The sequence below is a fragment of the Cricetulus griseus genome, chromosome 7 (genome assembly GCF_003668045.3).
Source record: "Cricetulus griseus strain 17A/GY chromosome 7, alternate assembly CriGri-PICRH-1.0, whole genome shotgun sequence".
Taxonomy (NCBI): Eukaryota; Metazoa; Chordata; class Mammalia; order Rodentia; family Cricetidae; genus Cricetulus; species Cricetulus griseus.
This window is the reverse complement of record NC_048600.1, coordinates 68268895-68296319: the sequence shown is the minus strand read 5'-3', so window position 1 is coordinate 68296319 and position 27425 is coordinate 68268895. Positions and strand designations below refer to the sequence as shown.

At 48.7% G+C, this 27425-nt stretch overlaps 1 protein-coding gene across 7 annotated transcripts in view; it reads right to left on the bottom strand.

Annotated features, from left to right (window-relative positions):
• The window catches only part of P4ha2 (prolyl 4-hydroxylase subunit alpha 2), a 44167-nt gene that overhangs the window by 3527 nt on the left and 13215 nt on the right, over positions 1 to 27425 (bottom strand). For 2 of the 7 annotated variants that reach the window (XM_027427511.2, XM_027427512.2), the window contains exons 2-13: positions 25912 to 26036; positions 17376 to 17475; positions 16642 to 16738; positions 16119 to 16270; positions 13168 to 13305; positions 9536 to 9775; positions 7826 to 8019; positions 6905 to 7081; positions 2752 to 2822; positions 2400 to 2499; positions 1618 to 1671; positions 1032 to 1097 (exon numbers count right to left, since the gene is read on the bottom strand). In XM_027427511.2, coding sequence (XP_027283312.1) covers positions 1032 to 1097; positions 1618 to 1671; positions 2400 to 2499; positions 2752 to 2822; positions 6905 to 7081; positions 7826 to 8019; positions 9536 to 9775; positions 13168 to 13305; positions 16119 to 16270; positions 16642 to 16738; positions 17376 to 17457 — 1371 coding nt within the window. In that variant the 5' untranslated portion in view covers positions 17458 to 17475; positions 25912 to 26036. Of the gene's footprint in view, positions 1 to 1031; positions 1098 to 1145; positions 1206 to 1617; positions 1672 to 2399; positions 2500 to 2751; positions 2823 to 6904; positions 7082 to 7825; positions 8020 to 9535; positions 9776 to 13167; positions 13306 to 16118; positions 16271 to 16641; positions 16739 to 17375; positions 17476 to 25911; positions 26037 to 26533; positions 26637 to 27425 lie in introns of those variants that run through there. The other 5 variants (XM_027427507.2, XM_027427509.2, XM_027427510.2 and 2 more) reach the window with 4 other exon arrangements.

The window sequence follows — 27425 nt, the reverse complement described above, 5'->3', positions numbered from 1 at the left end:
CCTTCTTTGCCAAAGTATGTTCCACAAATTTCCATTTAATTTTCAAGTCTCAACTGACATGCTATTTCCTAAATGAGGCCTTACTGAACCCCATGTCTGGGCAAATTCTTCGGTGTTTGTCTCCATGGTAACTAAATAACAATCTCTCCCATGCTTTAAGTGAGTCTCCCATGTCACAATGGAGACCACATAGGACCCTATTTAGCAGTGTATGTACATAGCAGTCTCCAGGATAATTAAAAGTTAAGGAGGAAAAAAAAAAAACAAGCTTAGTTTCTAAGTTCCTTGACTATGGTTCCTTGGAGTAGGCTATCACAGTGGGGAAGGGTAAAGGGACAGCCTATGGATGGGGGTGGGGGGCATCAGGAGGGAAGCTGGCTGGCTACCCAGCCTCTGAGGAAATAGAGGCAGTTTCAATCTAAAAGCGCATTCTGCCCCTGGGTCAGAGCCCACCGTGGCTCTCATTCCCAAAGCTCAGAGTAGACCTGCATCCATCAAAAAGGAAGCAGAACACGCCACAACAGACACTTGTTAAAGATAGGGGCTAAGGGAATCAGCCAACAAGAAGGACAGACGGACACTCCAGGACTCCACTTTGATGAGGTTATGTGGTCTCGGCAGGGTAGTGGTGAGAAAGGGACTCTGGAATTAATGTCCAATATAAATAGAGTTTCCATTTTATGAGGTGAGAAGAGTTATGGGAACAGATGGTAAGTGGTTCACATTGGGGATGGATTTAATAAATAATCACTGAAGCACACAGAAAATTGTTATAATGGCAATTTTTATATTATGTATATTTTACCACAGCTAAAAAAAAAATGTTGTGGGGAGTGTGAAAGAGTTAGGAGGTAGGAGAAGGGCAAGCACACAGATGGGAACAAAAGCCAACTCTATACTCTAGCCAAGAAGAGCCCTGAGGAACCACTATGCAGCAGCTGATGCTCTGAGCCCGGATGGGGTGGGATGCACAGGAGCTCTCTGGCCCCAGGGTCTCCGCAGGGCCCATCAGGCGCACGCATCATACTCACGTAGTTTAGGAATGTGGCCACACGATTCCCAGTCCCTAAACGCTTGAAAGCATCTTGCTCATCGCTCTATAAAATTAAGTGAGAGTGAACGAATGGGCCCAGCCCAGTACTTACATAGTTAAGAAACGTGGCTAACCTATTCCCCTCCGTTTTGAGGCCGCTGTCAAAAGGTCGCTGTAACAGACAACAACTTTTATCTAAGTTTGCAACTAACTTACCCGCCACCCAAAGGACTGGGACCAAAAGAGTCAGGGGATGGTAAGTGTGCCTTCTGTAGAATAGCAGGAACATGGGACAAGGCTACAAAGGGAACCCCGGCAAGAACACAGGGAGGGGGAATGAGGCCAGAAAAGTTTTCACAGGGCCCTAGAGAGATCTTTTGCCTTATTAGTGGGTCAAACACACCCCACATCAACAGGAAACAACCAGGCTCCACTGGGCTCTGCTTCATCAACAACAGAGTTTCTCCCTTTCGAGGTGGTAGATGGAAGAGGGATGACATGGAGCTAGCTGAAATGCTTCTAGAAGCTCCAACCTTCTCAAACCAGACACAGCCCTCCAAAAATACTCGTGATTGGGGCCTTACCCTAGAGAAGTCAAAGTGTGGTTCGTACTGCCCTCCCATTCCATAGTTTGCGACCTGGTGAGAGATTACAGCATTGAATTCGCCAGCAGCAACGCCCCACAGCAGCCCGACTCTCCTAGGCCTGAAGACAACCCCCAACCTCTGTATGTGTGTAGTATGTGTATGTGGTATATGTGTATGGTGGTGTGTGCACACGCCTGTGCAGAGGCCAGAGAAGGGTGCTATGTGTCCTGTTCTATCACGTTCTACCTTATTCCCTTGAGAAAATTAACCTGGAGTTAAGCTGTCACCCAGCAAGCCGTGGATGCTCTCCAAAATGCTGGGGTGGCAGTAAGATGGTTAGCCACACTCAGCTTTTTGTGTGGATGGTGGGAATGTGAACTCAAGGCTCATGCGAGTACACACTCACTCCGGAGATGGTGGTACTGTTTTTGGAGGGTGGAATCTTTGGGACCTAGCCAGCATAATTAGGCCACTGAGTGTGGGCCTAATTTTTGTCTGCTGTTGGTCCTGGCCAGCCCCAGCCCTCTAGTTTCTGATCCAGCAAGATGTGAACAAGCTGTGTTGCAAGCTCCTGCTGCCAAGCATCCCCGCCATGATGGACTGAAACTGTGAACCAAAGCAGAACTCTCCTCCATCAATTTGCTTCTTTTGGATGATCATCTGATTAGAAGAGTAACTAATGGAGTAGGTGAGCCTTCTCAGACAGCCTGGGAACCTTGGGAGACCACCTAGCCCTACAGAACCCCACCCAACTCCTCTGGCCCCAGGGACCAGCCTACCTGCAATAGTTCTGCAGTCTTCACTGTCAACCCTGTGATATGCTGCATCCGACGGTTGACTCGGGCCACAACAGGGTCATCATCCTCCTCTAGCCAGGAGCTGAGCAGAGAAGAGAGCAAAGGTGAAAGGCATGGGCAATGGGCAGGCTGAGATTAAGTCCTAGGATCCCTTCCCAGTCAAGGCCACCACTAATGGGGAGCACGGGGTAAATGCTGCGGAGAGAGGAGGTGGGGCAAGCAGAATAAGCCTGCATCAGCACCCTTTTGCATGTTTGCTGGGACGCTCCAGAGTTGTCCTTGAGTGGCTGTCCTCCACCCCTCCCCACCCCACCTCACTGCTACCTCTGCTCACCTTTTGGAAACTCTGTAGCTGGCAACAGTGAGGACACCTGTCTTGGGATCACGGACAGTGGCTCTTGCGAGCTAAAAGAAAGAGAAGACAGAGTTATCATTTTTGTATTTGGGCATTTTCCCAAAGAACACGGAACCCAGATGGGCCAGCCACATCAGTGGGGAAATAGCTGCAGAAAGTGGCTCTTCCTCTGTGCTGTGAGGCCTGGCCCCACCCTCCTTGCTCACTACCCATCCCTGCTGCTACCCAGCTGTGCTGCCAGCACTGTCATACCTATGAATTCTGCTTGGCCTATACATGTCTCCCCAAACATGGCCTTTCTTGGCAGGCTCACGCCACACTGCCTGAGCATGGCTTGAGCTTTAACTCCACCACACTCAGACTGTGCCATCTCTGAGCCTCAACCTGAGGCTTCTCTTGACATGCTCAAATTTTCCCATCTTTCTTCCAAGAAGCTATCCAAACAATGTCTGCTGTGCCTCTTGCCCTGCTGGGCTCCCACTGCTCAGCAAGGAAGACAGTTTCAGTCCCTTGGGGGTCCTCCCAGAGTCAACAGAGAAAACAATAGGAATCTGATATGCATGTACTGCTATGCATTAGTCCCTTATGAGTAAAAACATACACACACACACACACACACACACACACACACACACACACACACACACTTTTCTCCACCTCATCTCCCCAGTCTTCATATAAAGGCTTAATGGTACTGCCAGGAGGGATATACTTGTCCACAGTGAGAGTACAGGTGCCTTCCTTGTGCCAACTGTCCTAATGAGCTCACACGATGTGGGCCTGGTATGAATGGACATGTTCAGGCAGAAGTATAAATGGACCAATCAGAATAGTGCTGACTGTCCCAATAACTATCTGATTGGTGCCTACTGTGAACCAGGTGCCATGCTGGGTGACCCAGACACGACCCCTGCCTTCATATAACTTGGTCAAGCGGAGATAGTAGAAAACCAGCCAAGTAATTAAGCATGGGTGAGCTTAATATCCTGTGAGACCATAGCCAAAAGGTTTCAGCAATTTGGGTACTGTTGAGAACTGGGCTGACTGGGCTTTCTCTAAGACCCTGTTATATAGAAAAGGAATGTAGTTCCTTGTCTGATCCTTAGCAGATACAGCAATGGCCTAGGACAAAGACCTGTAGGAGCTGCATCTTTGGGTCCTCAGAACCAAACTGTGGTTATCAGTCCCAAGGCTCTGAGCTCCTCTCTGATGTCCTTGCACTTGAGATTCCTTGTGTTCCCCCTGTGCAACACTGCTTGATAAGCTTCTGCTGACTTCATCCCATTGTACGATAGCTTTTCAGTGGCACTGTCTCATGTCTCCCCTGGAAGCAGTACAGAAGATGCTTAATAAGCTTGCTTGGCATGAGACATCACTTATTTGAGACTTCCTGAGCCCACCTATTCTGTCTTCTTTACCTTTGATCCTTCCTCCCCAGGATCCTGCCACTGAAGAGCAACCTGCTGGTCCAGGTTAGGGTTCTCTGTACAGTACAGAAGCAGGCAAACAGCACTGGTGCAGCGGCCCAGGGATGAAAGGGCACCGGCTACAGATTGAGGCTACATGATGTACTGAGATGAGAAGAGGCTGGAGGAAAGCAAAGACCAGGGTCTGCTGCCATCTTATGGTCAACCTGAAATGGGGAAGGCTGTATGCAAGAGAGGGGCATTCACAACACAATGTAAGGACTATTGTGCCACCTTATGGAGAGACCAGAATGGGACGAAGACTAACAGTAAGTTGGAACAAGGATCAGGACAAGAGATGACAGTGACCTGGATATGAGGTGACAGAGGGATGGAGAAGAGGAACCATACCAGAAGTCTGGTCAGGAAGTAAACCAACCCATCTGATCACTTTGCCTCATAACACTCTAATATGAATATGGCAGCCAGCATACCCAAGAAAGATGGTTTCCCAGGTCCTATTAGACTAGTGGATGGCCATCCCTGCCTGATGACAGCCACTGCCACTGGACTTTGCAAACATCTGAGTCTCAGAATTGGCCTGGTGCCCAAAAAAAAAGACTTTGGGCAGCTGTGCTCTGCCCTGGGGACAGACGGAGCTATTTTGAAAGCAGGCTGGGGACTCACAGACAGCTGCCAGGCATTCCCCACAAGCCAAGCTAAGCTCACTGGCCCCACTTCAAAGCCAGAATAGCATCTGTCTGGCCTGGCCTCTGGAAAGGAGAGGTCAGCTCATGATGGCCAATGTGTATGGCTTGTCACATGGCTCCTGTTCAAAAACCAGTTCAAAAACGCCAGCCACCTTCCCCATCCCTGCCACTCATGGATACACGTGCACACAGAAAAATGTTCAATGTTCCGGGCTAAGGCAGGACTAAGGAATCTCTCAGGAGATTTGGGCTTGTTGGTGCCTCTCTCTGCTAGAGGAAATAACCAGGAAAATAACCAGTTCTCTGGAAGATTTTGGATCTGACCAAGGAAGTGAAATGAAGGGTCCTGGTTACAGTGTTCTATACACATTGCCTAGATTGACCCTGGGCACATCCGTGATACCAGCAACAGACCCTGTCTCCTCATGTGTACTAAATCTTCAAACCAAGTCTGTTCCAAGGTGAGCTCCAGAGCCATGACAGGAGCCTATCTTAGCTTCCATGAGCAGAAGCTCCTGAACACCTTAGTCACTTTGATTCTACTACAAACAAAGCAACAGAAGAGCCAGCTAATTCCTCCCTCCCAATCACCTGTGACAGGAGAAAACTAGGGCAACGGCAGCCCACAGTTCTCTTCAAAAGAGATCAAATGGGACCAAATCATTTATAGGCCAGAAATCAAAGAATAATTGTATCAACATGACATATATACAAAACCAACAGTCGATGGCCTATGTAACAGCAAATAGCAGTTAGATTTCCACGATATTCTGAAACAAGACAAGGAGATCCACTGCTAAAATGTTCTAGAAGTTCCAGGCATCTCAATAAGATGGTCAAGGCAAAGGAGTATATAACTATTAGGAAGGATAAGACATTTCACTGGCTTACAGATGACAGTTCTGTCAAGATAACCCAAGAACATTAGCCAAAAAAGTCCAGAAGGAGTAACTTTTACCACTGCCTCTGCCCTACACAGGCGAGCTTCCTCAAGGGGAAATGAAGGTGGAATGAGTCTGCAACAGTTCACACACATACAACACGGGAGGCAGGTCCTGCCACAGCAAGCTCAGTAAACACTGGTTACCACTGGGAGATATATTTCAAAAGTCAATAGTTCCGCATACTAGGCTAGAAACATGGTTTAGCTAAAAGAATGCTGGGCTAGCACATACGAGGCCCTGGGTTTGATTGGCTGCACTGCATAAACCAGGAATGATATTTTACAGCTGTAATTCTAGCTCCTGGGAAGTGGAGGCAGAAGGTTATCCTTAGATATATACATATATAAAAAGTTTGAAGACAGCCTGAACTACATAAGACCCAATATAAAAAAGAAATGCTATCCAAAAATTTAGCATATAATAGTGAACTAACATTCACTAATGCAACAAGTTAAAATACTCACAAGAAGAAAATTTACAAAGAAAAAAAATGAGGGATAAGCTTAGTAAGAAATGTATTTGAACTGAAATTTTAAACATGAATAAGTAAAGATTATAAGGAATTGCACAGATGTACACCCTCCTCCAAGTCAAACAGTTCACTGCAGTCTTTATCATCGCACTGCAGCCCTCACCCCTCACTGCAGCCCCCACCCCTCACTGCAGCCCCCACCCCTCACTGCAGCCCCCACCCCTTGCAGCCCCCAGCCCCCACCCTCACTGCAGCCCCCACCCCTCACTGCAGTCCTGATCAGAAGCTCCACGGATTCCACTTTTCCAGGACTATGCATTTCCTAAAAGATCTATGCACAAGCCCTTCAACCTGGTGAAATGGCATTTGCCACTGAGATGCCCTGCTCTCAACATGACCTGCATCATGCCTGTTCCCTACTTTTTCTTCTCTATTAGATCACAAACCAACAATGTCAGCCCAAGTCCACAGCATATGAGCCCAACTCACACTAGCTATTGGTGAGCCTGAATTGGTGCACAGTCAACCTGCCCCACAGAGGCAGCAGGAGGAACTGCACCCCACCCCATTCAGTGCCCCAGCAAAACCAGAGACACCTACTTTGGGCTTCGCGATTTCCTTGATCCTCTCAATTTCTTCATCCGACATCACATCATAGTATCTGACAATGTGCGGGCTGTCCCACTCATCTTCCTCTTTGAAGGGGGCGATGAGGAGCTGTGGCACCCTGTTACCATGATGGTACCTACAGAAAAGCTTCTTCTGCCTCTGGGGGGTCTAGGGAGCACAGAGCAGAGTGAGTTCTTACCCTCAGCTCCAGCCCAGCTGTCTGCACACACTGGTTTCACCCTCCACGGCCAAGGCTGTCCTCAGCTTCACCACAGAAGAAAACCAGAGTAGGAATTGACCTCACACAAACCATGCAGCTCCCCTTCTCTCCACAATTTCTGTGACAGAGGCACTTCCTGACCCTGCTCATAGAGATCTGAATCGGCCTGAAGCCGATGGGGAGAAGCCTTTCTAGACGGAGAGCAATCAGAAGCCAATCGGGAGCACAGGAAAGGTGAGCGCCTCCCTCATACTGAGCTGTGAGGATCAGTGGAACCAGGGCTCTCAAAAGCCAGGGACACAGACACCAAACCCCTGCAAGTGTTGCCTTTTTTTACCACTGGGTCTTTTTTGTCATTTACACCATGACTTCCCAGGGACCTAATGCATATCTATTCCCATCATTTCCCTCAAACTAATGAGTCAAATGATAGGTAGGCACACTGGGGTGAATGGGGAGTACAGCAATGCCCTAGGGGACAGCAATTCTCCCTGGAGCATCCATGGAGACAATCTCCTGTCCTATGCATCAGAGAACAGCCCCCCTCTCCCCCACACACATACACACCAGCCTCAGCAGACGCTGAGAAAAAAAAAAAAAAAGAAGAATAGACAGCAGAACTTCCCATGCTGCCCACCCAGAGCCAGCACTCAGATCCCCAGCCTGGCCACCTGCCCCTCCCCAGCTCTCACCAGTTTGACGCCCTCCCCACGGCACAGGCTCTCATACACATCCCTCTCAGGGAGGTAGTCCACGGGCCTCTCATACACGTTTTCCTGGGTCGCTAGTCCAGCTTCTGTCTGATTGAACAAGGATTTTTCTCTTTCTTCCTCTAACAGTCGCTCAAAGTACCGCAGATTCCCGCCAGCTCGTTCATGGCTTGGGTCTAGAAAAAGCGAAAAGTGAGGGCAAGGAAACCACAAACATCTGTTAGGTCATTTACAGAAACTGTTCTGTGAGCCGTTCCTCTCCCAGCAGCCTATTGGTATGCTATGCTCTGCTGGCTGCAGCACCTAACCAGGGTGCATCCGCCAGAGCTGAAAAGCCAACAGAGGATCTTTCATCTTGTCAAGTGATGAGGAGATGTGTCATTAAAGCGGAGCACATTCAGCTAGTGACTAGGGGTTAGATAGAACACAGAGCTTGTAGGAACTCCAGGAGGTCTCCCAGAGTTCTGCCTCTTCCTTGTGAATGGCTGTAGCTGTTTAAAGCCATTCCCCAGAGTGCAGCCAGGTCTGGTGACCATATCACACACTGGCTACAGATGGAAGACAAGCTGAGATACTGGTAATAAATAAATAAATAAATAAATATAAATAAATAAATAAATAAGAGGTACAAAGCAGGCCAGATGGCTCAGCAGGCAAAGATGTTTACTGCCCAAGCCTGACAACCTGAGTTCAATACCCAGGATCCACATGGTGTAAAAGGAGAGAATTGACTCCCTAGAGTTGGCCCCTGACCATATGTACATTGTGGCAGTTGCACATTCATACACACAACAAATAAATAAATAAATGTAATAAACTTTTATTTAAAAATAGAAGAGTCACGGCTCTGGTGGACAACACAGTACCTGAAGCAACAGCCACGGCAGGATTTCTATGTCATTCCCCAGATAACAGAACTGAAGCTCAAAGATGCCCAGTGACTTAAGATGAAACAACACACAAGAGTTGGAGTATCCTGACTCCCTGTCCAAGGCTCTTACTAACTCACATGACAGATCCTACAAAACCCTCTACCCACATTGGTCTTGTGCAATGTTCAAATGCTAGCTGGCCTTCCATTCAGGGCCCCTGGATAGCAGTGGCAAAGTCAAGTCTTCGCTGCTCTGTGATGTTCCAGACAATGTGCCCATGTATTAGTAAAAGGTATAATGAACAGGCTTTAAAGATACAATACTTCGGGCCTTGTTCTGTCCCACATCACAGGACATGCAGGGGACAAATGGCATGCTAAGTCCTACTTTAGACCTCAGGCCACTAATTGCTAGAATTACTGTCACTGCAGCAATCCAGAAGGACAGCTTGCTTCTCAATCTATATTTTACACAGTGAAGGGTCTACCCTGCATAATGGTACAAACACCACAACATTAGGTCCTTATTTTTAAAAGTGACAGAGTGTGCTCACATGTGCACAGGCACTTGCACACACAAGCCTATGCACATGCATGAGCAACACACACACACACACACACACACACACACACACACACACACACACAAGATGTCACAGGCCTTTGAATACCCATCAGCACCTGGCATATGGTCTAACCTCAAGACTGCAGGTAAGGAACTAGTCAGTGACAATCAAACTGATTTAGTTCCAAGAGATGACCAAGCAGTGTGGCTAGAAGGGTCAAGTTCCCTTACTAGCTCCAGCCCCTAACCTTCTTACCAAGAGAGAGCAGGCGGCGGGTGAGCTCCACAGCACGGTGCAGGTCTCCCAGTTGGAAGACAGCATAGCTCAGGTAGTCCAGCACCAGGGATTTTGTTATGGTGGCCTCTTCCCCAGCATCGAGCTGTTTCAGCACCTGCTCCATCCACAGCACAGTATGATAATAATCTCCTTCATTGTAGGCTGAGCGGCCCATGCCAAAGCAGTCATCCACACTCAGCATGGCCTGGTACTTTGTTCCTGTAACAGGAAAAGCAACAGTAAGGCTCTGAAATGCCACTGGGTTAAGAAGGGAGATGCTCACTTTGGAGAAAACCTGGGTCACTGAAAGAGGGGCATTATCCAAGCAAAATCCCACCCAGACTGCATGCCACACACCGTGAAACACCATCAATACAGTGAGTATAATCAGGCTGGTTTAGCTTAGGTTAGAGTTCATAGTCAATAATCTCTAAGCCTCAGACTCCTCTCAAGTAGGAAGGGGCTTTGTGACAGGGGGACCAGGAATCACACCAAGACACAGCCCTGAGGCCAGCGGGTATAGGTCCTGTGGGTCAGAAGAGAAGATGTGTGGAGGACAGCTGGCCATGGAAGTCTGAAGAGCAGAAAAATTGGATGAATTTAAGAACAGAATTCAGGTGACATGAAAGCCATGGACGAAGGCAGGAAGAGTTGGAAAAAGGAAAGGACAGAGAAGGTTCGAGGTTAGACCTCAAGGGAACACAGATGGAGTGACACGAGAGGGCTAAGAGGAAGAAGAGACAGATAGTGGAACAGGTGACAGCTACCAATGGAGACAAAGAACCAAGGCTGTAACTCAGCAGGGATGTTGCAGCATTCGCTCAGCAGGCCTCATGCCTAATGGGACATCTGCTGTGGAAAGTGACCATGAAGATGGTTTCAACCTGAGGAACAGCAGCAGCTTTAGGGAGACGTGGAGCTTAAGACAGGTTTGGGAGGGCAAAGACTGTGTGTTCCTCAGCGAATAATGAGAAGGCAGATCCCATAGAAAGAGGGCTAGGACCTTCCTGCAGCCATTGTCTCCCTATTAACAGCTATCAGGCGTGGATGGCATGCTAGAACTGCTTGAGCATCACTCTCTTCGCCTAAGATCCACAACGGGCCTCTTCCCAGGAGTACACCCTGCTGCAGGATGGCAGCTGTGGCAGAGATCGGGTTCTTTTCGTCCTGGTGTCCCAGAATCTGACAACATGGAATAAAATGTCAGGAGAGTAAACATAAGATGGAGTCACAGGCAGGCCTAGCATTAGGGGGCTTACGGGACCTTCCCTTTCTCCACAAGTCTCCATGGATCTCCACTGACTCTCTGGACCCAGGAACCTATCACAAAAGGCTGTGTAACACAGAGAAGCAAGCTGTGCTCCAGTTCTGGACTGAGACAGGTCTGTGTGAATCTTGCTGCATACCTACCAGTTGGTGTGACTCTGGATAAGTTACCCAGCCTCAGACTAAGTCCCCTATCTAAATAGATATAATATCTACCCAAATCTATGTAAACAGAAACACCAGCATCAGTTTTAAAGGACTGGTGCCAAAAATCCAATATGATGATATATGAAGATGTTGCCTCAGGATGTTAGAGACCAGTAGCTACAATCAACATGTCTTATGAATGCCAAGAATGCGAAGAATGATTTCCAGAATTCAGCATCCTCCTGAGAAGGAAACTCAAGTGTCTGCTCCATGAACAGTGACAGCTGGGCTGAGTGCTGAAGTGCTATCAGACAGGGAGGAGCCCAAAACGGTACAGGTGCTAAAGCTGAGAGATGGAAATGCTAGGAATAATATGGAGGCCAGGAACAGTGTCCTACAGAGGCAGTGGGACCTCAAAGACCACCTACGGAGAGACTTTGGAGTCACTTCTGAAAGCTAAGCATTGAACTCAAATGGATAAAAGTGTGCTGAGGAGCACACAGAAAATTATCCTAAGTGAGTTGGAGATATGAAAAAAGGTCAGAGGTCATTAGAGATATAGAATCCATCAACTTATGGCTTAGGCTGCCAGTGGGCAGAGGTGCTTTTTGCTAAAGGTAAAGACAGAGGGCAAACAGTTCAAAACCAGATGGGAATTTCAATTTGGCACAAATGAAGTTTGTGCAATCTGTGGAATGTCCAAGTACAGGTGTCTACAGGTACTGGCCTATCCTGATTGGAGGTCCAGAAGACAGGTCTTGACAAGGAACACAGGTCTGTATGTCATCCATATAGGACAATACATCAAGTGATGAAAACAGTGGGGCTCACCTGCGGAAGGGGCTCAGAGTGAACAGTGCATCAAGTCTGGAGAGTAACTCTCCTTGCCCTCTGGCCCCATTCAGGACACTCAAGGGCCTGTTAACTGCGGAAGGACACTGTCAGTATACAGCTCCCTTTCCCCATCAACCACGCCTCACAGCTGCAGGGTGAGGAGCTTCCCAGGATTACCTTCTCAGTCTAGTCTCATGGTTGGGTTTGGTTCAACACCTGACTGAAGCAGGAATAAAGAGAACCCTCCCCCAATGTCAGCTCAGCAGAGTCTTCCACATTAAGATCCTGGGCCTTGGGTAGCCAGTTACAGGACATCTGAGAAGGAAGACAGTTCCTACATCACCTGGGTCTCTCTGCTGCGTCTCCCATAGGCTCCCAAAAAGTGAGGTGGTATTTAAATTATAATGAGCCTTATATTATAACCTTATAATATAAAACTGAATCCTTGGGTTTATTGGTCTCAAATAACCCCCTAAACCCAGTAAATCTTATAATCACTAGCACCAGGGAGTAAGCAGGGAAAAGGCTAATTAAAAAAAAAAATCAAAAACAGAGGAATAAATGTCCAGGCACGTGAAAAGAGAAAAAGCAGAGATCAGCACCCCAGAATCCAGGACATCAGACAGAAAGAAACAATTTGTGTCAGATCTACTGCAATCTACCTGCTGGCTTTATTGGCCCTGTGCTCCTGGTGACTTTGAAAAACAGGATCACAGTGGGACAAAGGCACTGTGGGTTCAGGAGTATGTGAGAAGCAGGGAGAGAGGCAGAGAAAATGAATCACTACCCAGCAGCCTCGGCAGGAAAGAAGAAATGGACTCAAAAGAGCATTGGATCTAGAGAAGTATGATGAGCCACAGAGCCTTCAAGCCTTCATATGAGTCAGAGGAGGAGAGGGACAGGGAGGAGAGGAAGAGAGAGAGCACAGGGAAAGGGGACATGAACAAGAAATGGGGGGACAGGTGGGACTATATATGAACTCAAAGAGAGGTAAGGACAGAATGAAAAGGGGCAGAGAATAACTAGGGGCGGCGTAGGACAGAAGCAGTAGGCTACAGACCAGCCTTGGACAGAGAGCAGTGAGAGGCACAGGGATGGAAGCAGGTCTGCCAGCAGATGGGCGATTTTAGGGAAGTGGGATGCTGAGGGAGATTCCTGAGCGACAGCCTCAACTCTCTACCACACTAGAGAAGAGGTCTTGGCTGATATCTGAATCAAGACATTGAGGTAGGGGTTGACGAATGGGAGATGGACATACAATGGGAACCCCAAAGGATCACTGCCAACACCAAGAGTGAGTTGCACCTAAGTCATTCTGACCAGTCCAGACACTGAAGGGGCGCAAGTAAACGAAGGTGCATTACCTGGAAGTTCCCCTCTGGAAATTGTGTCTGGGTCCAGTTTGTAGGTGTCCTGAAGTCTCATCAGCGCTCTGGCGGCTCCAGACTCATCCTCATCAGTGGGGAAAAACTGCCGCTGCACCGAGAGGTTGGCGACAAAACCTTCCCAATGACAGTGAGAAGACAGGTCACTTTTGATCCAGGGGATAGAATTCTACTGGGGATCAGAGGCAGTCACTAGATGGTCTCTGGCTAATGGGATGTCCTTGTCCCTTCCCTCAAAGGCTGTTGGCAGGCTGTAGGCTCAGTGATGGAACACCTGCCTGCCATGCATTCAGGAGCCAGCACCAAAATAATAGCAGTGACAACAATAAAGCATTCTCCTTCTTCAGGAAGTCCTCCCTGGGGGCTCCTCGATAGAACCTCTTTCTTAGCCCTGCCAGTGCTGTTCATTTGGAACTGAAAGACACAGTTCAACACTTAGTCTAGTAGTCAGGGTGAACTTGGGGTACCAAGGCCATAGCCAAGAGTTTAGACAGATTTGACCACTGAAGTGGCCCCAGGTGGTTTTTCCAGGGCCTTAAGGCCTAGTCCCAACTCCTGATATTCCAGGACTCCAGGCTTTACCATGCTAATGATTCAGGCCTTTGAATCTGCCTAAGAACTAACTGAGGACTGGGAGGGGAAGTTCAACACACTCCATCCCTGGCCCCTGTCCAAGAGTAGTTGTACCCGATATCACATCCTCTTATCACAACAAGCCAGGGTACAGGGCTCAAAAAGTTGCCCTTCTTGAGGCATCTTCTTCACAGCTATATGATCAGGAACTTTGAAGATGTTAGCACCCACGAAAAAGAAGGTAAGCCCCCTAGAAATAGCCACACTGTACTGCCAGGGCCCCCCCTTATTTCAGGGGCAAGTATCCAGCATCCAGCATCAATACAAATGATTGTTCTCTGGGCCTGTCCCATCACCTCCCATGTAACCATAGCTTCCAGATATTGATGGTGGGGGAAGACAACAAGATCAGACAGCAGACCATCTGAATCTGCACAAGCTTCCTCGCCTACCTCCCCAGCAAGCAGGAGGAACAGCCTGTTCTGAGTTGTTCTAGCAGCAGGCCCAGCCCAGGAAGGGGGGGGCGCCTCTGGGAAAGGCAGTGGCTTCTGGAGGCAGTGAGCTCATGGGCACAGCTCCAGCAGGGTTGAGCTCACCAACCCTCCCCTGAGACTACCCAGCCCCCAGCCAAGCCCAACCCCAGCTGGTCACGTGGCTGTAACCAGGCTCAGCCAGAGAGACGGCTAGTCTGAAGTTAATCAGCACTCCCAGCTCAGAGGCCCCAGCCTGAGGCTGGGAATCCCGTGGCCCACCTCCAGCCCACCCTTCCATTACCACGATTCTCTCCTCTAGATACCAGGAACGTGTTCACTCACAGAAGGCACTACTCCAGAAAGAGCCTTTAAGAAATCTGTGTTCTGCCCTGTAAATACCATTTCTAGGAATTTAACCTAGAAAACTAATCGGAGGCAGGCACCAAAATGATGTAAAAGAGGGCTGAAAATTTGGAAACAGCCCAGGCACAGTGACATGACCAGGCTTAGAGAGTATCACTGTGACAGATGACTATCCAGCCATTACAACCACGGCACAGGCACACTTAGTGGCATCTGCAGAAGCTGGGGAACACATTTATGTTGAACCCACACAAACGTGCTTTGTTGTAAAAGGTACATGTAGGAAAGAATTCAGATGAAGTCTCTATTCCCCAGCTTGCCTCAGCTCCAGCACTCGGCTGGCTTGACTCACACATAAGCAGATTAATTCTTTTTGGTGTGTGTATGTATGTGCAGTGTTTGTAAATGTGTGTGTATGCATGATCTCATGTGGGTAGGTGCACATGTATGGATGTGGATGTGTATGGAGGCCGTGTGCCTTCTTCAATCACCCTCTAATAACTCACTTTGGCAAGATCTTTCCATTGAACCCAGAGCTCACTGATCAGTTAGTTTAGCTTGCCCTGGGAAATCACTTGCCTCCCAAGTGCTGGGATGATATCATACACTCTTGCCTGGCTTTCCACAGCTTCTGGGGATCCAAACTTCAGTCCTCACATTTGCATGGTAAGGCCTTTACCCACTGAGCCATCTCACCAGCCCAAGATTATAGGGTTTCTTAGATATTTTTTAAAGTTTATTTTATGTGTATGAATATTTTGCCTGCATGCATGTATTTGTATTCATGTATGTGTCTGCATGTATGTTGTGTATGTTTGTATGCAAGCCTGATGCCTGCAGAGGTCAGAAGAGGGTGTCAGATTACCTGGGACTGTAAATACAGATTGTTGTGAGCCACCATGCAGATGTTGGGGACCAAACTTGGTCTTGGTTCTCCTGTAAGAGCAGCCAATGCTCTTTTTTGTTTGTTTGTTTGTTTGATTTTTTTTTTGTTTCTGTTTTTGTTTTTCCAGACAGGGTTTCTCTGTGTAGCCTTGGCGAGTCCTAGAACTCTGTAGATCGGCTGGCCTCAAAGTCACATAGATCTGCCTATCTCTGCCTCCCAAGTCCTGGGATTAGAGCATTTGGATTAAAGATCATGGTTTTTGTTTTGTTTGGTTTGGTTTGGTTTGGTTTGGTTTTTTTGAGACAGGGTTTTTCTGTGTGGCTTTGGAGCCTATCCCGGCTCTCACTCTGTAGACCAGGCTGGCCTCGAACTCACAGAGATCCTCCTGCCTCTGCCTCCCGAGTGCTGGGACTAAAGGCGTGCGCCACCAACACCTGGCTCCATCATGGTTTCTGTGATGCATTTTGTTTTCCTGAAGTTTGCCACAAAAAGATGTATTAATGAAGTATAATTAGAAAATGTCATTACCAGGAAACATTACGAAAGAACAGGAAGTGATTGTTACAACAAGGACAGCTCCTGGCAGACGCAGATAGGCACATAGACACAGCTGATCCCCGCTCACTGCCCCTCACCTGCAGCTGAGTCCTGCAGGACAAGGTCACCCAGTGCAGGCCAGTCTGTGTTCAACCGCTTCACCAGCTTATAGGCATTCACAGGATGAGCCAGGTAACCCTCAGGGTCAGCCGATGACTTGCTGGTTAGAGCTTCCATCTTGCTGGCCCAGCTGCAGAACCAAAGGTGGGGAAAAGACTACCACACCCACCCATACAAGCTGGTAATTTCCCTGGTGAGGTCCAGAGCTCTTTCATCAAGAGATAAGAAAACATGAATTTAGTAACCTCCTAGATACTTCTAGCCCTTAATCTAGGTAAGAGCTGGGAACTCCAATGTAAATTAAAATGTGTTAAGTAGAAAGAAAAAAGATGGTAGCTTCTTAACGCATATACTCAGCAACTCTGGAGGACCAGCACAAGTTTACTGCAGGTCAGCTCCCCCAGGTCACCTCTCAATAACTTCTTCTTACAGATACTTGGACAGGCTGGGGAAGGGGAACAGTAGGGATGACTTAGTACGAGGTCTTAGGACACTGGGCACCTCTTAATCTTGGAGAGCTTGGCTTCCTCCGCAAGGATGTACTCCTTCAGAGACTGAACGAGGTCCTTCTCTGCATAAATCAGGTCAGTCATGTGCCCTACAGGAGAGAAGCAAGAGCCAGTGAGAAATGGACGAGGAATGGCCTGCCTCAAATACCTAAACAGAAGTGAATACCTCCAGCCAAGTGCATGTCAGTACACTGGGAATCACACGGACTGGTAAAGGTACCTAGTCACTCACATGGTCATGACCCCCAACTTCAGGAAGATAGACGCTGAGGTGTTAAGAGGATGCCTGGGCAAAGTACAAGTGCACTGGGGACTACAGAAGGACAAGTTCTAACTCTCATTCTCCCATTGTCACCTGGCTGATCCTGTCATAGGGCTCATCAAATGGAAATCAGCTCTGAACTTGCAGTTGAGAAGGAGAGAATCTGGTCCTTGGAACAGAGAGTGTCCACTTGCTTAGACCACCCTCTTGCTGAGGAACAAGAGAGACCTGAAAGCTTATTGCAGTCTGTACTCCTGGGGAGGAGGGCTCAGTTCAGAAAGCTGCCTCCCAAGATATGTGTTCATCAGGATCTCTCGGTGGCAAGAGGGAGGAGAAACTTTGTAAGGGCCATTCTCCCTGGACTGGCCAAAACCAGTCACTGAACTCTGAATGAGCCTCAGGCAGTTCAGCCTTGCACTTAGCTGAAGGCTGCTTAGGTAAACTAGACTTCCGTTGCCACATACCAATAGAGGTGAAGAATTCTGCCTGCACCCAGCTCAGGACACCAAACCAGGACATCAGCATCACCAATACCTGGAGCTTCATGATCGGAAAGGGCAGTATCTGCAAGGCATCCAGGGAACAGTCATCAGATGAACACAGTGGAAAGAGGACCTTCCGTTGGACATGGTGAGACATACCTGTAAACTCAGCACTCAAGAGACTGGGTAGGAGGGACAAAGTTCAAGGCCACCTGGGCTACATAGAAAAGACCTTGTACTGGGGTGGGGAAAATTTAAGTGAGAAGACACATCCATACATGCTGTGCACATACCTATACACACCCTCAAATATGTCACTAAACAAGGTATTCAAGATCACCCAGAGGAAGGGCCACAATACGGAACCAAGGATGTGCGCTCAAAAACCTGCCTGGGTTTTGTTTTATTTTGTTTTCCTTTTTAGAGACAAGGTCTCACTATGGATAACAAGATGGCCTAGAACTCACAACCTTCCTGCCTCAGCCTTCCGATTGTTAAGATTACAAGTGTGTATGCCCGGCTTCCTGCCTGCCTGCCTTACTTTCTAATACACATGCCAGATTAGTGTCAAGAGTCACATGTTAGGAGGGTCCATTCAGACAATTGGTTCCCAGGACATCAAGATCATCTGGATATCGTAGGGGGAGAAGCAACTCTGCAGGGTCCACTCTCCCCAAACCAGTGATGGAGGCCATGCCATCCAAAATGTGAAAATGGGCCTCAGGCGGGACCTCCCTTTGTACTTGAACTGAGGATTGCCCAGACAGACAAGAGTCCTGTTGTCACATATCAACAGAGGTGAAGAATTCAAGGACCTGGATCCTGTCCATGAGAAAGTGACAGTACAAAACAGACAATGACAAAGAGAACTGAAACAACATGGCCCAGGGGACCAACCCAAGTTGAGTACATAGAATATGTTCAGCAGAAGAAGAGGAAAACCCACCGTCAGTCTACACCTGCCACAGAGTAGCACTTCTGAATACACACAGTTCTTCCCATAGTGGGGACCTAGACAGACACCTTCCCTGGCCACTCATTCACAAGTATTTACTTACAACCCAGAGATTCCAGGCACCAAGCTAGACTCTCAGGATACAAAGGTGAATCAGTCACACACAGCCAAAACATTGGGGCTGAGCTGCTGACATGGGTAAGAGGCCAGGCACTGTCTTCTCATCTGCTACAAATAGTTCTGAGGAACACAGCAGCAACCTACACGGCAAGCTTCACTGGCAGTTGGCCTAAGTACACTGTGGAGGCTTCAGACATGTCTCCCCATCTAACCACATAGCCCAGAACGTGCTGAAAAGACAGCACCCTGCTGAACCCTTGTTCTGCCCATCCCTCCTCTCCTTGTTCCAACTCAGCCAAGTCTCTGAAATAGCTCAGATGGAAATTTACTAAAAGAAAGCAAAGAAAATAAATGAAACACAAATACCCAAAACTATGTAGGAAAATCTCAGAGTCAGGAGGATCTCTGACGTGGCGGCCAGCCAACTGCCCCTCCGAGTGGGGATGATAAGAGAGCATGCAGGAGACCAGTCCAGAGCTGGAAAAAATGGGGGCTCTGTGCATCTCCAGCTGAGTGGCCAGTTCCAGTGTATGCCTAGTCAGAAATCAGGCAGCACACTCAGGAAACAGGGAAGCCTTTTCATTCCTTTCAAATACCACCCATGGCTCATCCCTCACAGCAATCGGGAGAAAGCAGCCAGGTCTCTCTATGACTTGAATGCCAGTCGTCATTTCTCTGGAATGTGCTGCCTGGCTTATATGAGCCCATCCACAGATCCCAGCCTGGAGACACAGCCTCAGATAGTCACACATGGGCTTTAGGAAGCGACTTATCAAGAGCCTTCAAAGTCCTTTACTGGCTGGGAAGACCAGAGAACTAGGTGCCCCAAGGCAAGCAGCTCTCAGGCTGCCACACCAATACTAACATTCTAAGCAGGGGCATCTGCTCATTTCTTCTGACCCCAAGATCCCTGAACTCAAAAGGCTTTGTATAGAAGGTCACCCAACTAAGGTCAGGTGGGGAGAAGACACTCATCCAAGTGCAACCACACTCTACAATGTGGGGAATGCCGGGGCTGGAGAGATGGCTCAGAGGTTAAGAGCGCCGGCTGCTCTTCCAGAGGTCCTGAGTTCAATTCCCAGCAACCACATGGTGGCTCACAACCATCCGTAATGAGATCTTGCGCCCTCTACTGGTGGTGTGCATATATATGTATATATATACATATATATATATGGAAGCAGACTGTTGTATACATAATAAATAAATAAATAAATAAATAAAATCTTTAAAAAATAAAAAAAAGAACAGAACACTTAAGAAGAATTCCCTATACAATGTGGGGAATGCCAACCCCTGTCTCATAGCTGCACCCAGCACTCACACCGGACAGAGAAAGTGGGAGTGGGAATACATGTGTCTGCCCAGGGCCAGTGCTGCCAAAAGCCTTCCCTCAGAAATCCATGAAGAACAATACAGGAGGCAGTCATGGTCAAATTCCTTTTTATGAAAACACAGCACCAAATATAAACACTGTTGAGTTTTATGAGACACACATCAGAATTTAGAACAATGTCTGTCCTATAGCAAGCTCCCAATGAAGTATTCATCACAGATTTGTTCAGATGAAAAACTACAACTGAAGAGTTTACACTTCATACAGCAGGTTAATATAGACTACGTAATAATAAACACTCTATGGCCACCAATATGGAATGATCAAAGCAGACTGGCAAAGGCCAGCCCTCAATAATTCATATTGTATGTTCTGTTTCTGAAAGGAAAAAAATGATGTATATATACATATAAAAAAAGAATCATACCCTAACTGTATCTTGGTGAAGTAATTTTATTTTTCTTTTTATGTTTGTTTTCCTGATCTTTCTACAAGAAATTCTACTAGACTTAAAAAGTCTACATATTTTTGTAATATGCTTAGTATGTAAAGGAAACAAGGTAGGCCCTCCTCAACTGAACCCCAAAGGGGCCTTGGCAGGCCTGGTGTCTGAACCCCTGTGGGGAGGTCTTGCAAAACCTGCCAATGTCCCAGCGACAGTAATTCACCCACCAGGCGGCTGGCACCGTTTCTCAGCATGGTGATTCCAAGACATACAATCAGAGGTCCTTCAGCGAGTCTGCTCTTTGGAAAGTACATTTATAACCTGGCCAAGTAGCCATGAAAAGATGTTTCCAGCTGCAAACCAGCAGCGTCCTCAGCGTCTCCCCTTACCTCATCAGGGAGGACCCTCTGCCAAGCTCCCAGCTGCAGCCCAAATGCTACAGCTTGAGTTTTAACAAAGCATTTAACAGCCTAGAGACAGAACATGAGTTTGCAAATAGGTCTTGCCTGGCAAAATACTGTTTGCTGTCAGTGAAGGGATAACCTCCCCTGAATGGGGCTCTTCAACTCCCTTTCCCGCCATGGCCCAGCCTGCCGCACAATGGCTAACTCTAGGCTAGCAGAGTTGAGGGGACCCAGGTACTCAACAAAGGAGTTGTGCACAGATTCCAAGAGGTCCCACCACTGAATGTCTGCACAGGGCCCAGAAGTTCACCCAAGTCTCATTACCAAACATCATGCCTCAGCAATCACCGTGAGCTGCCTCTAGCACACCCTTCATCCATGCAAGCCCCGCCTGCTCTGACCTCTCCATCTCTGGACACGCTTCTCTCCAGTTCTGTTCTACCAAATAGCCAGCAAGGCCCTCCCTGTGGCTCCCACTGCCAGGAAGATACAGTCCAAATATCTCAGCCCAAAGGGCCCTTGTACATCTGTGATCTGGTCCTGCTACTCTCTCCAGTGCTGCTGCACCACCCAGACCTCAAACTTTCAACGACTTCACGTAAAAAATATTGACCTTCACCAAAAACCTTGTGAAAGCCAGATCTCTGCTCAGTGAAGCCAATGTTCTCCCCTCTCCTAAGAGTCCTCTTGAGTCCCATCTCTCATTGTTCATTTAAGAAAGCAAATAAAGGCCAGGTGGTGGTGGCACATGTCTTTAATACCAGCACTCGGGAGGCAGAAGCAAGCAGATCTCTGTGAGTTCGAGATCAGCTTGGTCTATAAGAGCTAGCTCCAAGACAGCCTCCAAAGCCACAGAGAAACCCAGTCTCGAGAAAAGAAAAGAAAACAGAAAGCTAATAAAAAGTAACAGACTCTGGCCTTATATCTGCGGCTACACTGCTGCCATCAGGGGAAACGGAAGCTCAGTGGACCTGACAAGAATGCCTGTGCCAGGTAAAGTCTATCTGTCCTTACATCATTTCTGTTCAGTACATGAATGCTGTGAGCCATCAAAGCCACCAACCACCTCCTGATTCAGTAACAAAACAGTGCAGCAGCATGGAAGCTGCCAAGGTCCACATGCCAACACTGAGCTGGGTTCCCATCAGGGCCTCGACAAATGGTCTAGTGGTCTAGTTCAACTTAACTTGTGCGTGCACAAAACAAAAACAAACAAACAAACAAACAAAAACCTGCACCAGAAGATAAAAGGCATCCATGCTGCCCTGTACCCATGCCCTAGGCTTTGAACCATCTCCTCTGCCTTAGCCACATAGAAGACACTGGTGACCCAAACCAGATTCTCTAGTTCCTCCCACTACCTCCAGACTAGCATTTCAAGTGGCTACAGAAGGACCACACTGAGGAGTGAAGGAAAGTTAACTTCCCATGAGGCAGCTCTGGCTGGTGAAGGATAAAATACAAGAGGGAGTCAGCAGGTACTTCCTTCAAATACTTCTGTAGGCATGGTGCCCCCATGGAGCTTGCACACAGAAGTAGGCCTTAAATGGCTAAAGAGCTAGCATATCTCCATAAAGAGGGACCAGCTTGCTAACAACCTCCTTGTTTCCCATTCTTCTCTCCTTTCCCCTCACCCTGGATGCCCTGCAATACACTTTTCAATAAGCATTAAGCACTTAAGCTCTGCCTCAGGCTCTGTTTTCTGGGAACCTAGTCTAAGATAACCATGGTTTATGTTTCCAAAGATCTTTCATTTCTACCATCTAATTCTCACAAAAACCTTGTAAGCCAGATAATCATCTCTGCTTCAGATACAATACTCCTGCCTTGTCCACAGAGGATACATTCCAAGAACCCCAGTGCATGCCTAAAACCACAGATAGTATCTAACCCTGTATATGCTGGTTTCTCTGTGAGTGCATACCTATGATAAAGTTTAACTTATTAATTATACACAATGAGAGATTACCAGCAGAACAAAACAGAATAATCATAACAAGTTACTGAAATGAAATTGCCAGTGTTGCTACTCTTGCATGCTGGGACCCACTATTTAACAGGTTACTTGAGTGCAATCAGTGTTAATACCACACAGTCAACCTGATAAGCAAATGGCTACAAAGGATGGTGAGTCTAACAATGGGTAGTGTTTACAGCATGGATACCCTAAACTAAGGAATGATACCCTGCGAAAACCAGCATAGAGTGGCAGATTCCATCACAGAACTTAGGAGGGTTCACACTTGTTTATTTCTATTATTTTCCAATAAATATTTTAGACTGTGGTTGATCATGGATGATGAAAGCTAAAGAAAATGAAATCAGGAATAAGGAGGTACTGAGTAGTGTGTAAGACATGAGAAAGATCGGTATGGAGGCCTCTTCATAACATCTGACATGTGTCAGCAAGCTAAGCTCCCCGACTAAACCCCCTTCTGCTAGACACTGATACACACGTCGCTTCATAGCACATGTGCCTTCACAAAATTGGGAAGTCATATTCTACTCAGATGGAAGACTTTCTCATGGAGGTCTCAAAGATTCACAAATAAAGCCCATGACATCCCTAATTGGAGCCCATCAGGAAAAGGAGTTCACATGGACAAAAAACAAAAAAACAAAAAAACAAACAAACAAAAAAAAAACTACACAGTTTCCTGAATTCAAGTGGGTAGTCATTTCTACTGGACACATCACACATTATCAGCCAGCCCAGCTCTGACACCCAAGGACCAGGCATACCTGCCCGGGGGTAGGAAAGACCCAGAGTTAAATTCTAGCTCCAATTGTCATTTCCTGGCTTTGTGACCTTGGACATGCTCCAGACTTCCTGATCCTCAAGTTCCTCATTTGTACAATGAAGATCATACTAGGACCTACACTTGATAGGACCATATATGAACTGAATTAGATGACAGGTGTCAGCAAGCTGCCAATCACTGGGCTGATTTTGACCAATCATCAGCATCAAGATAATCGTGGAAACACAAGGGGACTGGAAGTGGGCAGTTGCTGTTGGAATGAGGAAGGTCCATATGAGGAGGCAGTGAAGATGCAAGAAACAAGGAAACGGCAGAAGGTGAGTGATGTCTGCATCCCAGGAAGGACAGAAGTGATGACATACTCAATTCTGGAAGAGACTGGAGTACACAACACTAAGAGGTGACCCTGGAATTGTCCAATCACAGGCCCTAAAGCCCACCAAGGAAAGTTCCCTGGCAAAAGGCAGGCAGGGAGCAGAACCACTACTCCAAAATCTCCTAGACTTCTGTTCTCCTGACCTGCTCATTCCAGACTCCTACAAGTACAAGCCTTGGGATCTACACCATGCCCTGGCTCCCAGGAGTACCAGGTACAGAGCAGGCAATCTCTAGCAAGCACTTCCAAGAAGTCTGGAGCAGAGGCTGGCCTGGACCAGGCTCCCACAGATCCTATCAGAGTCAGGGAAATCACTATCCAAACATTCCTCTGCCCTGCAGTGGCACCAGCTGAACAAAAACTCCTCTTCTTTAAGAAGTCCAGCCCAGACCCTCTCAGAAAAACTATCTATCCCTGATTCTATGCCCCCAGCACAAAACACACAGACCACAGGACTCAGCAGTCCCCCTCTGCTCTGGGATAGGTTGGTGTCCCACCCTCAGGCACTTCACAGGTCTAAATGACTCGATTTGCATGGTGTTTTCAAAGTTGAACTCTTCATTCCAAACTTCACTAGTCTTTCACGTGCCTGCATTACTGCATTTGCTGCCAACCCCCATCTGCATAAAATTAAGCTCTTGACAGATCCCATAAGCCAGGGACACACCTCCCAGCCCTCTGCACACTATCAGCCAGCGTGGCCATAAGTCAGCCAAGGCCTTTTGTCCAGCCTCAAACCCTCTCAAGGATGTGGGAGGGTGCACCCAAAAAAGGGAAGCTTTCTCAGAAGAGGAAACCCACAACTGCCTCTCTCCGCTCACTCCCCAGAGTTGTATGTACCCAGGCTCCCTCTGAAGAGCACCTACATGCAGGACTCCTCCCTGGGTCAAGGCTGGCTGCCAATGCTAAACAGCAATCTCAGAGATTAGGGGGCTGCCTAGGGGCAAGAAGGTCTCCTCCACCTCTTCTTCCCAGGCACATTCTAGGCAGATACCAAGCACACACTATTCAAGGAGTAACCCACAATCCATTGTAGGCAGTCCAATCTATAGATAAGTAAGCCACTCTCTGCATCACCTCATTGCAGAGCCTGTGACAAGGCAGAAGGAATAGCAAAGGCCACAAATACAATGCTTCGGTTGAGTTGTCACCGTATCTGCTGGATGAGCTCTCAGAGTACTAAGGAGGGTCAGTATGACAGAATCTTCCAGATAAGGCCTCCAGCCAACTCACTCCATCCTTTCGACGTGGCTTCACTGGCTGGGCTGCACAGTGGACAAGCTTGGCCGTGTGAGAAAAAGAAGGCCCCAGAAGAAAAGAATCCAAAGGTCAAACATCCTGCGCATGGAGAGGAGTCGGGAGAGGCTGGGCCTTGAGGCACAAAACCATAGTGACAGACTACACCTAGGACACTTCAGAGGCAGTTGAGGTACAAGTCAGAGGAAATCCTGGTCAAGTTAACAGAGAATTCAACCATGGGTTGCCTCGGGTGTGATATAAACTCAGAACATGCAACAGCTTGCAAAAGCACTCTATACATTCCAAGCTAGACAAAGCCTAGGTAGGACATTTGAGGGTGCCATAAGCTACAAAATAGTGCACCCAGATCCTGCTCTTAGGGCCAGGAAGCCCTTCCAACCAGACGGCTAAGGTGTCAGCAATCAGGTGGTCTGTATCAAGAAGCACACCCCTCAAAGTGTGATTCTGCCGGGTGAGGGGGCCTCCTTGGGAGCAACTCAATGCTCTCTGGCAGCACATTAGAACACAGATGACAGAAACACCCGCTGTACTTCCCAGGAACAGCCTGGGACAGAAGTACTCTGGCCCATCCTCATGCTGCATCCGTTCAATGTACTCCTCTGCAAGCAGGTTTCTCACTGGTTGGTGGGAGGGGCCCTTGGACAACTATTCCCTAAATTGGCCCTTCCCCCATCACCTTGCTTCCACTAGAGTACCACAAAGATGATACTGGCCCGAGTCTGTGGCCACTCGAAGTGCTTCCTCAGCCCAGGTTGCTAAGTGACCACTCCAGTTCACAGGAGCTCCTGCCCCTGTCCTGAGGCATCCAGGCATCTACCAAGTCCACACAGCCCGAGCTCCCTACCAAGCCCAGTACTCACCTTGCTGCTGCTCTGGACCTGAACTTTCTGGGAGTCTCCCCTCTGCCTGCCTCTGCCCTTGCAGTCTCCAGGCACACAGAAAGCTGTGTGTTGGATCAGTCAGCAAACACCACGGGTCTCTGAAACTATGGAGGGAAAACATCAGAGGTTCGACAAGGATGTCTGACAGAATCGAGGAGGCTTTCTGATAGAACAGTCCATAAAATTAGCAGGCTCCAAGCTAATCCCTGACAGGCTTGGGAGCCAGAGGAGCAGGTCTCCCTCACCCTAAGCAGCGCCCCCTCCGGGACTAAGCGGGCGCCTCCGCCTTAGATGGGGGCGACCCTAGGGTCAGGCCGTCCCTTCCCGGGAGCCTGACCCCACAAGCCAGCCAAGTGTCCGGCCCGGCCGAGACGCACCGGCAGGAAGGGCGCCGCCGACCTCACAGCCCTGACCCTGGGAAGGGACGCGGGCGGGACAGGAACCGAAGCCGGAGCAGAACCAGGGCTCGGGGCGCCGGGCGCAGGGCGCGGGACTGTGTGACCCCAGATTCAGCTTCCCGCTCCGCGCAGGGCAGGTCGCACCTCCCGGCCACCCGGACCCGAGCCCAGCATCTCAGGCGACCCCGCAGACCCGCGCTCACCTGGACACGCGCAGCAGCCGGCGTTTCCAGAACCTCCCGCGGCGTCGCCCCGGCGCGCTCGGCTCCTCCCCCGTCAGAGGCTCCGCCCGCTTGAGCCTCCGCCACGTCCCCACCTCCCGTCCCGCGGACCCGCCTTGGCCTGGCTCAGAGCCACTGAAGCCTCCGGGAAGGCCCGAGCCGCCAGCCACGCGCTGCACGTATGCGGTGCCCGCCTCCCTGCGCCGCGTGGAACCCGCACGAGGAGCGACATCCCCATCCCAGCCACCCCCGCGCCCTCACGCCTGCCCACGTCCTCTGTGGTCCTACCACCCCCACATCCATCACAACCGGCAGATTGCAGGAGGCTGAGTGTCCAAGAAGGAGACAGACTTGAGGAAGAAGACGAGGGTCTAAGGTGCACTAACTGCTTCTCTGCGGGACTCAGGCTGGCCCGATTAGAACTCTTTTGGAGATGTGAGGAGAAGGAATTGCCACAGCCCGGAGCATCCTGGGGCCAACCTATGACTTATCACACGGGCCAAAGAGATCGGACACCTCAGCCAGCCAGCTGGGTCTGAGAGACAGACAGCCAAGAAGAAAGGAAAGCTGCCGACCTCGTTCTGAACTGAATGATGCCCTGGCTGCCAAGCAGATTCCCACGCCTGCCCTCTGAGCTTGCCTCTTCATGAATGAGGGAAAGCAGTCTGAGAATCTCATCAGGGAGCAGAGCCCAGAACCGAGATGTCCAGCACCTGGAGCCGGGTGTGGATGGTGTGGATTCCCTATAACGGCACGGGCCAGGCGGACAGCCCAGACTGGGAAAGACAGACACAAAAACACAGCCCAGAAAATACCGCTCAGACACTATCCGTGTCTGTGTCAGCCACCAACCAGCCCGAGCTCAGATGAAACC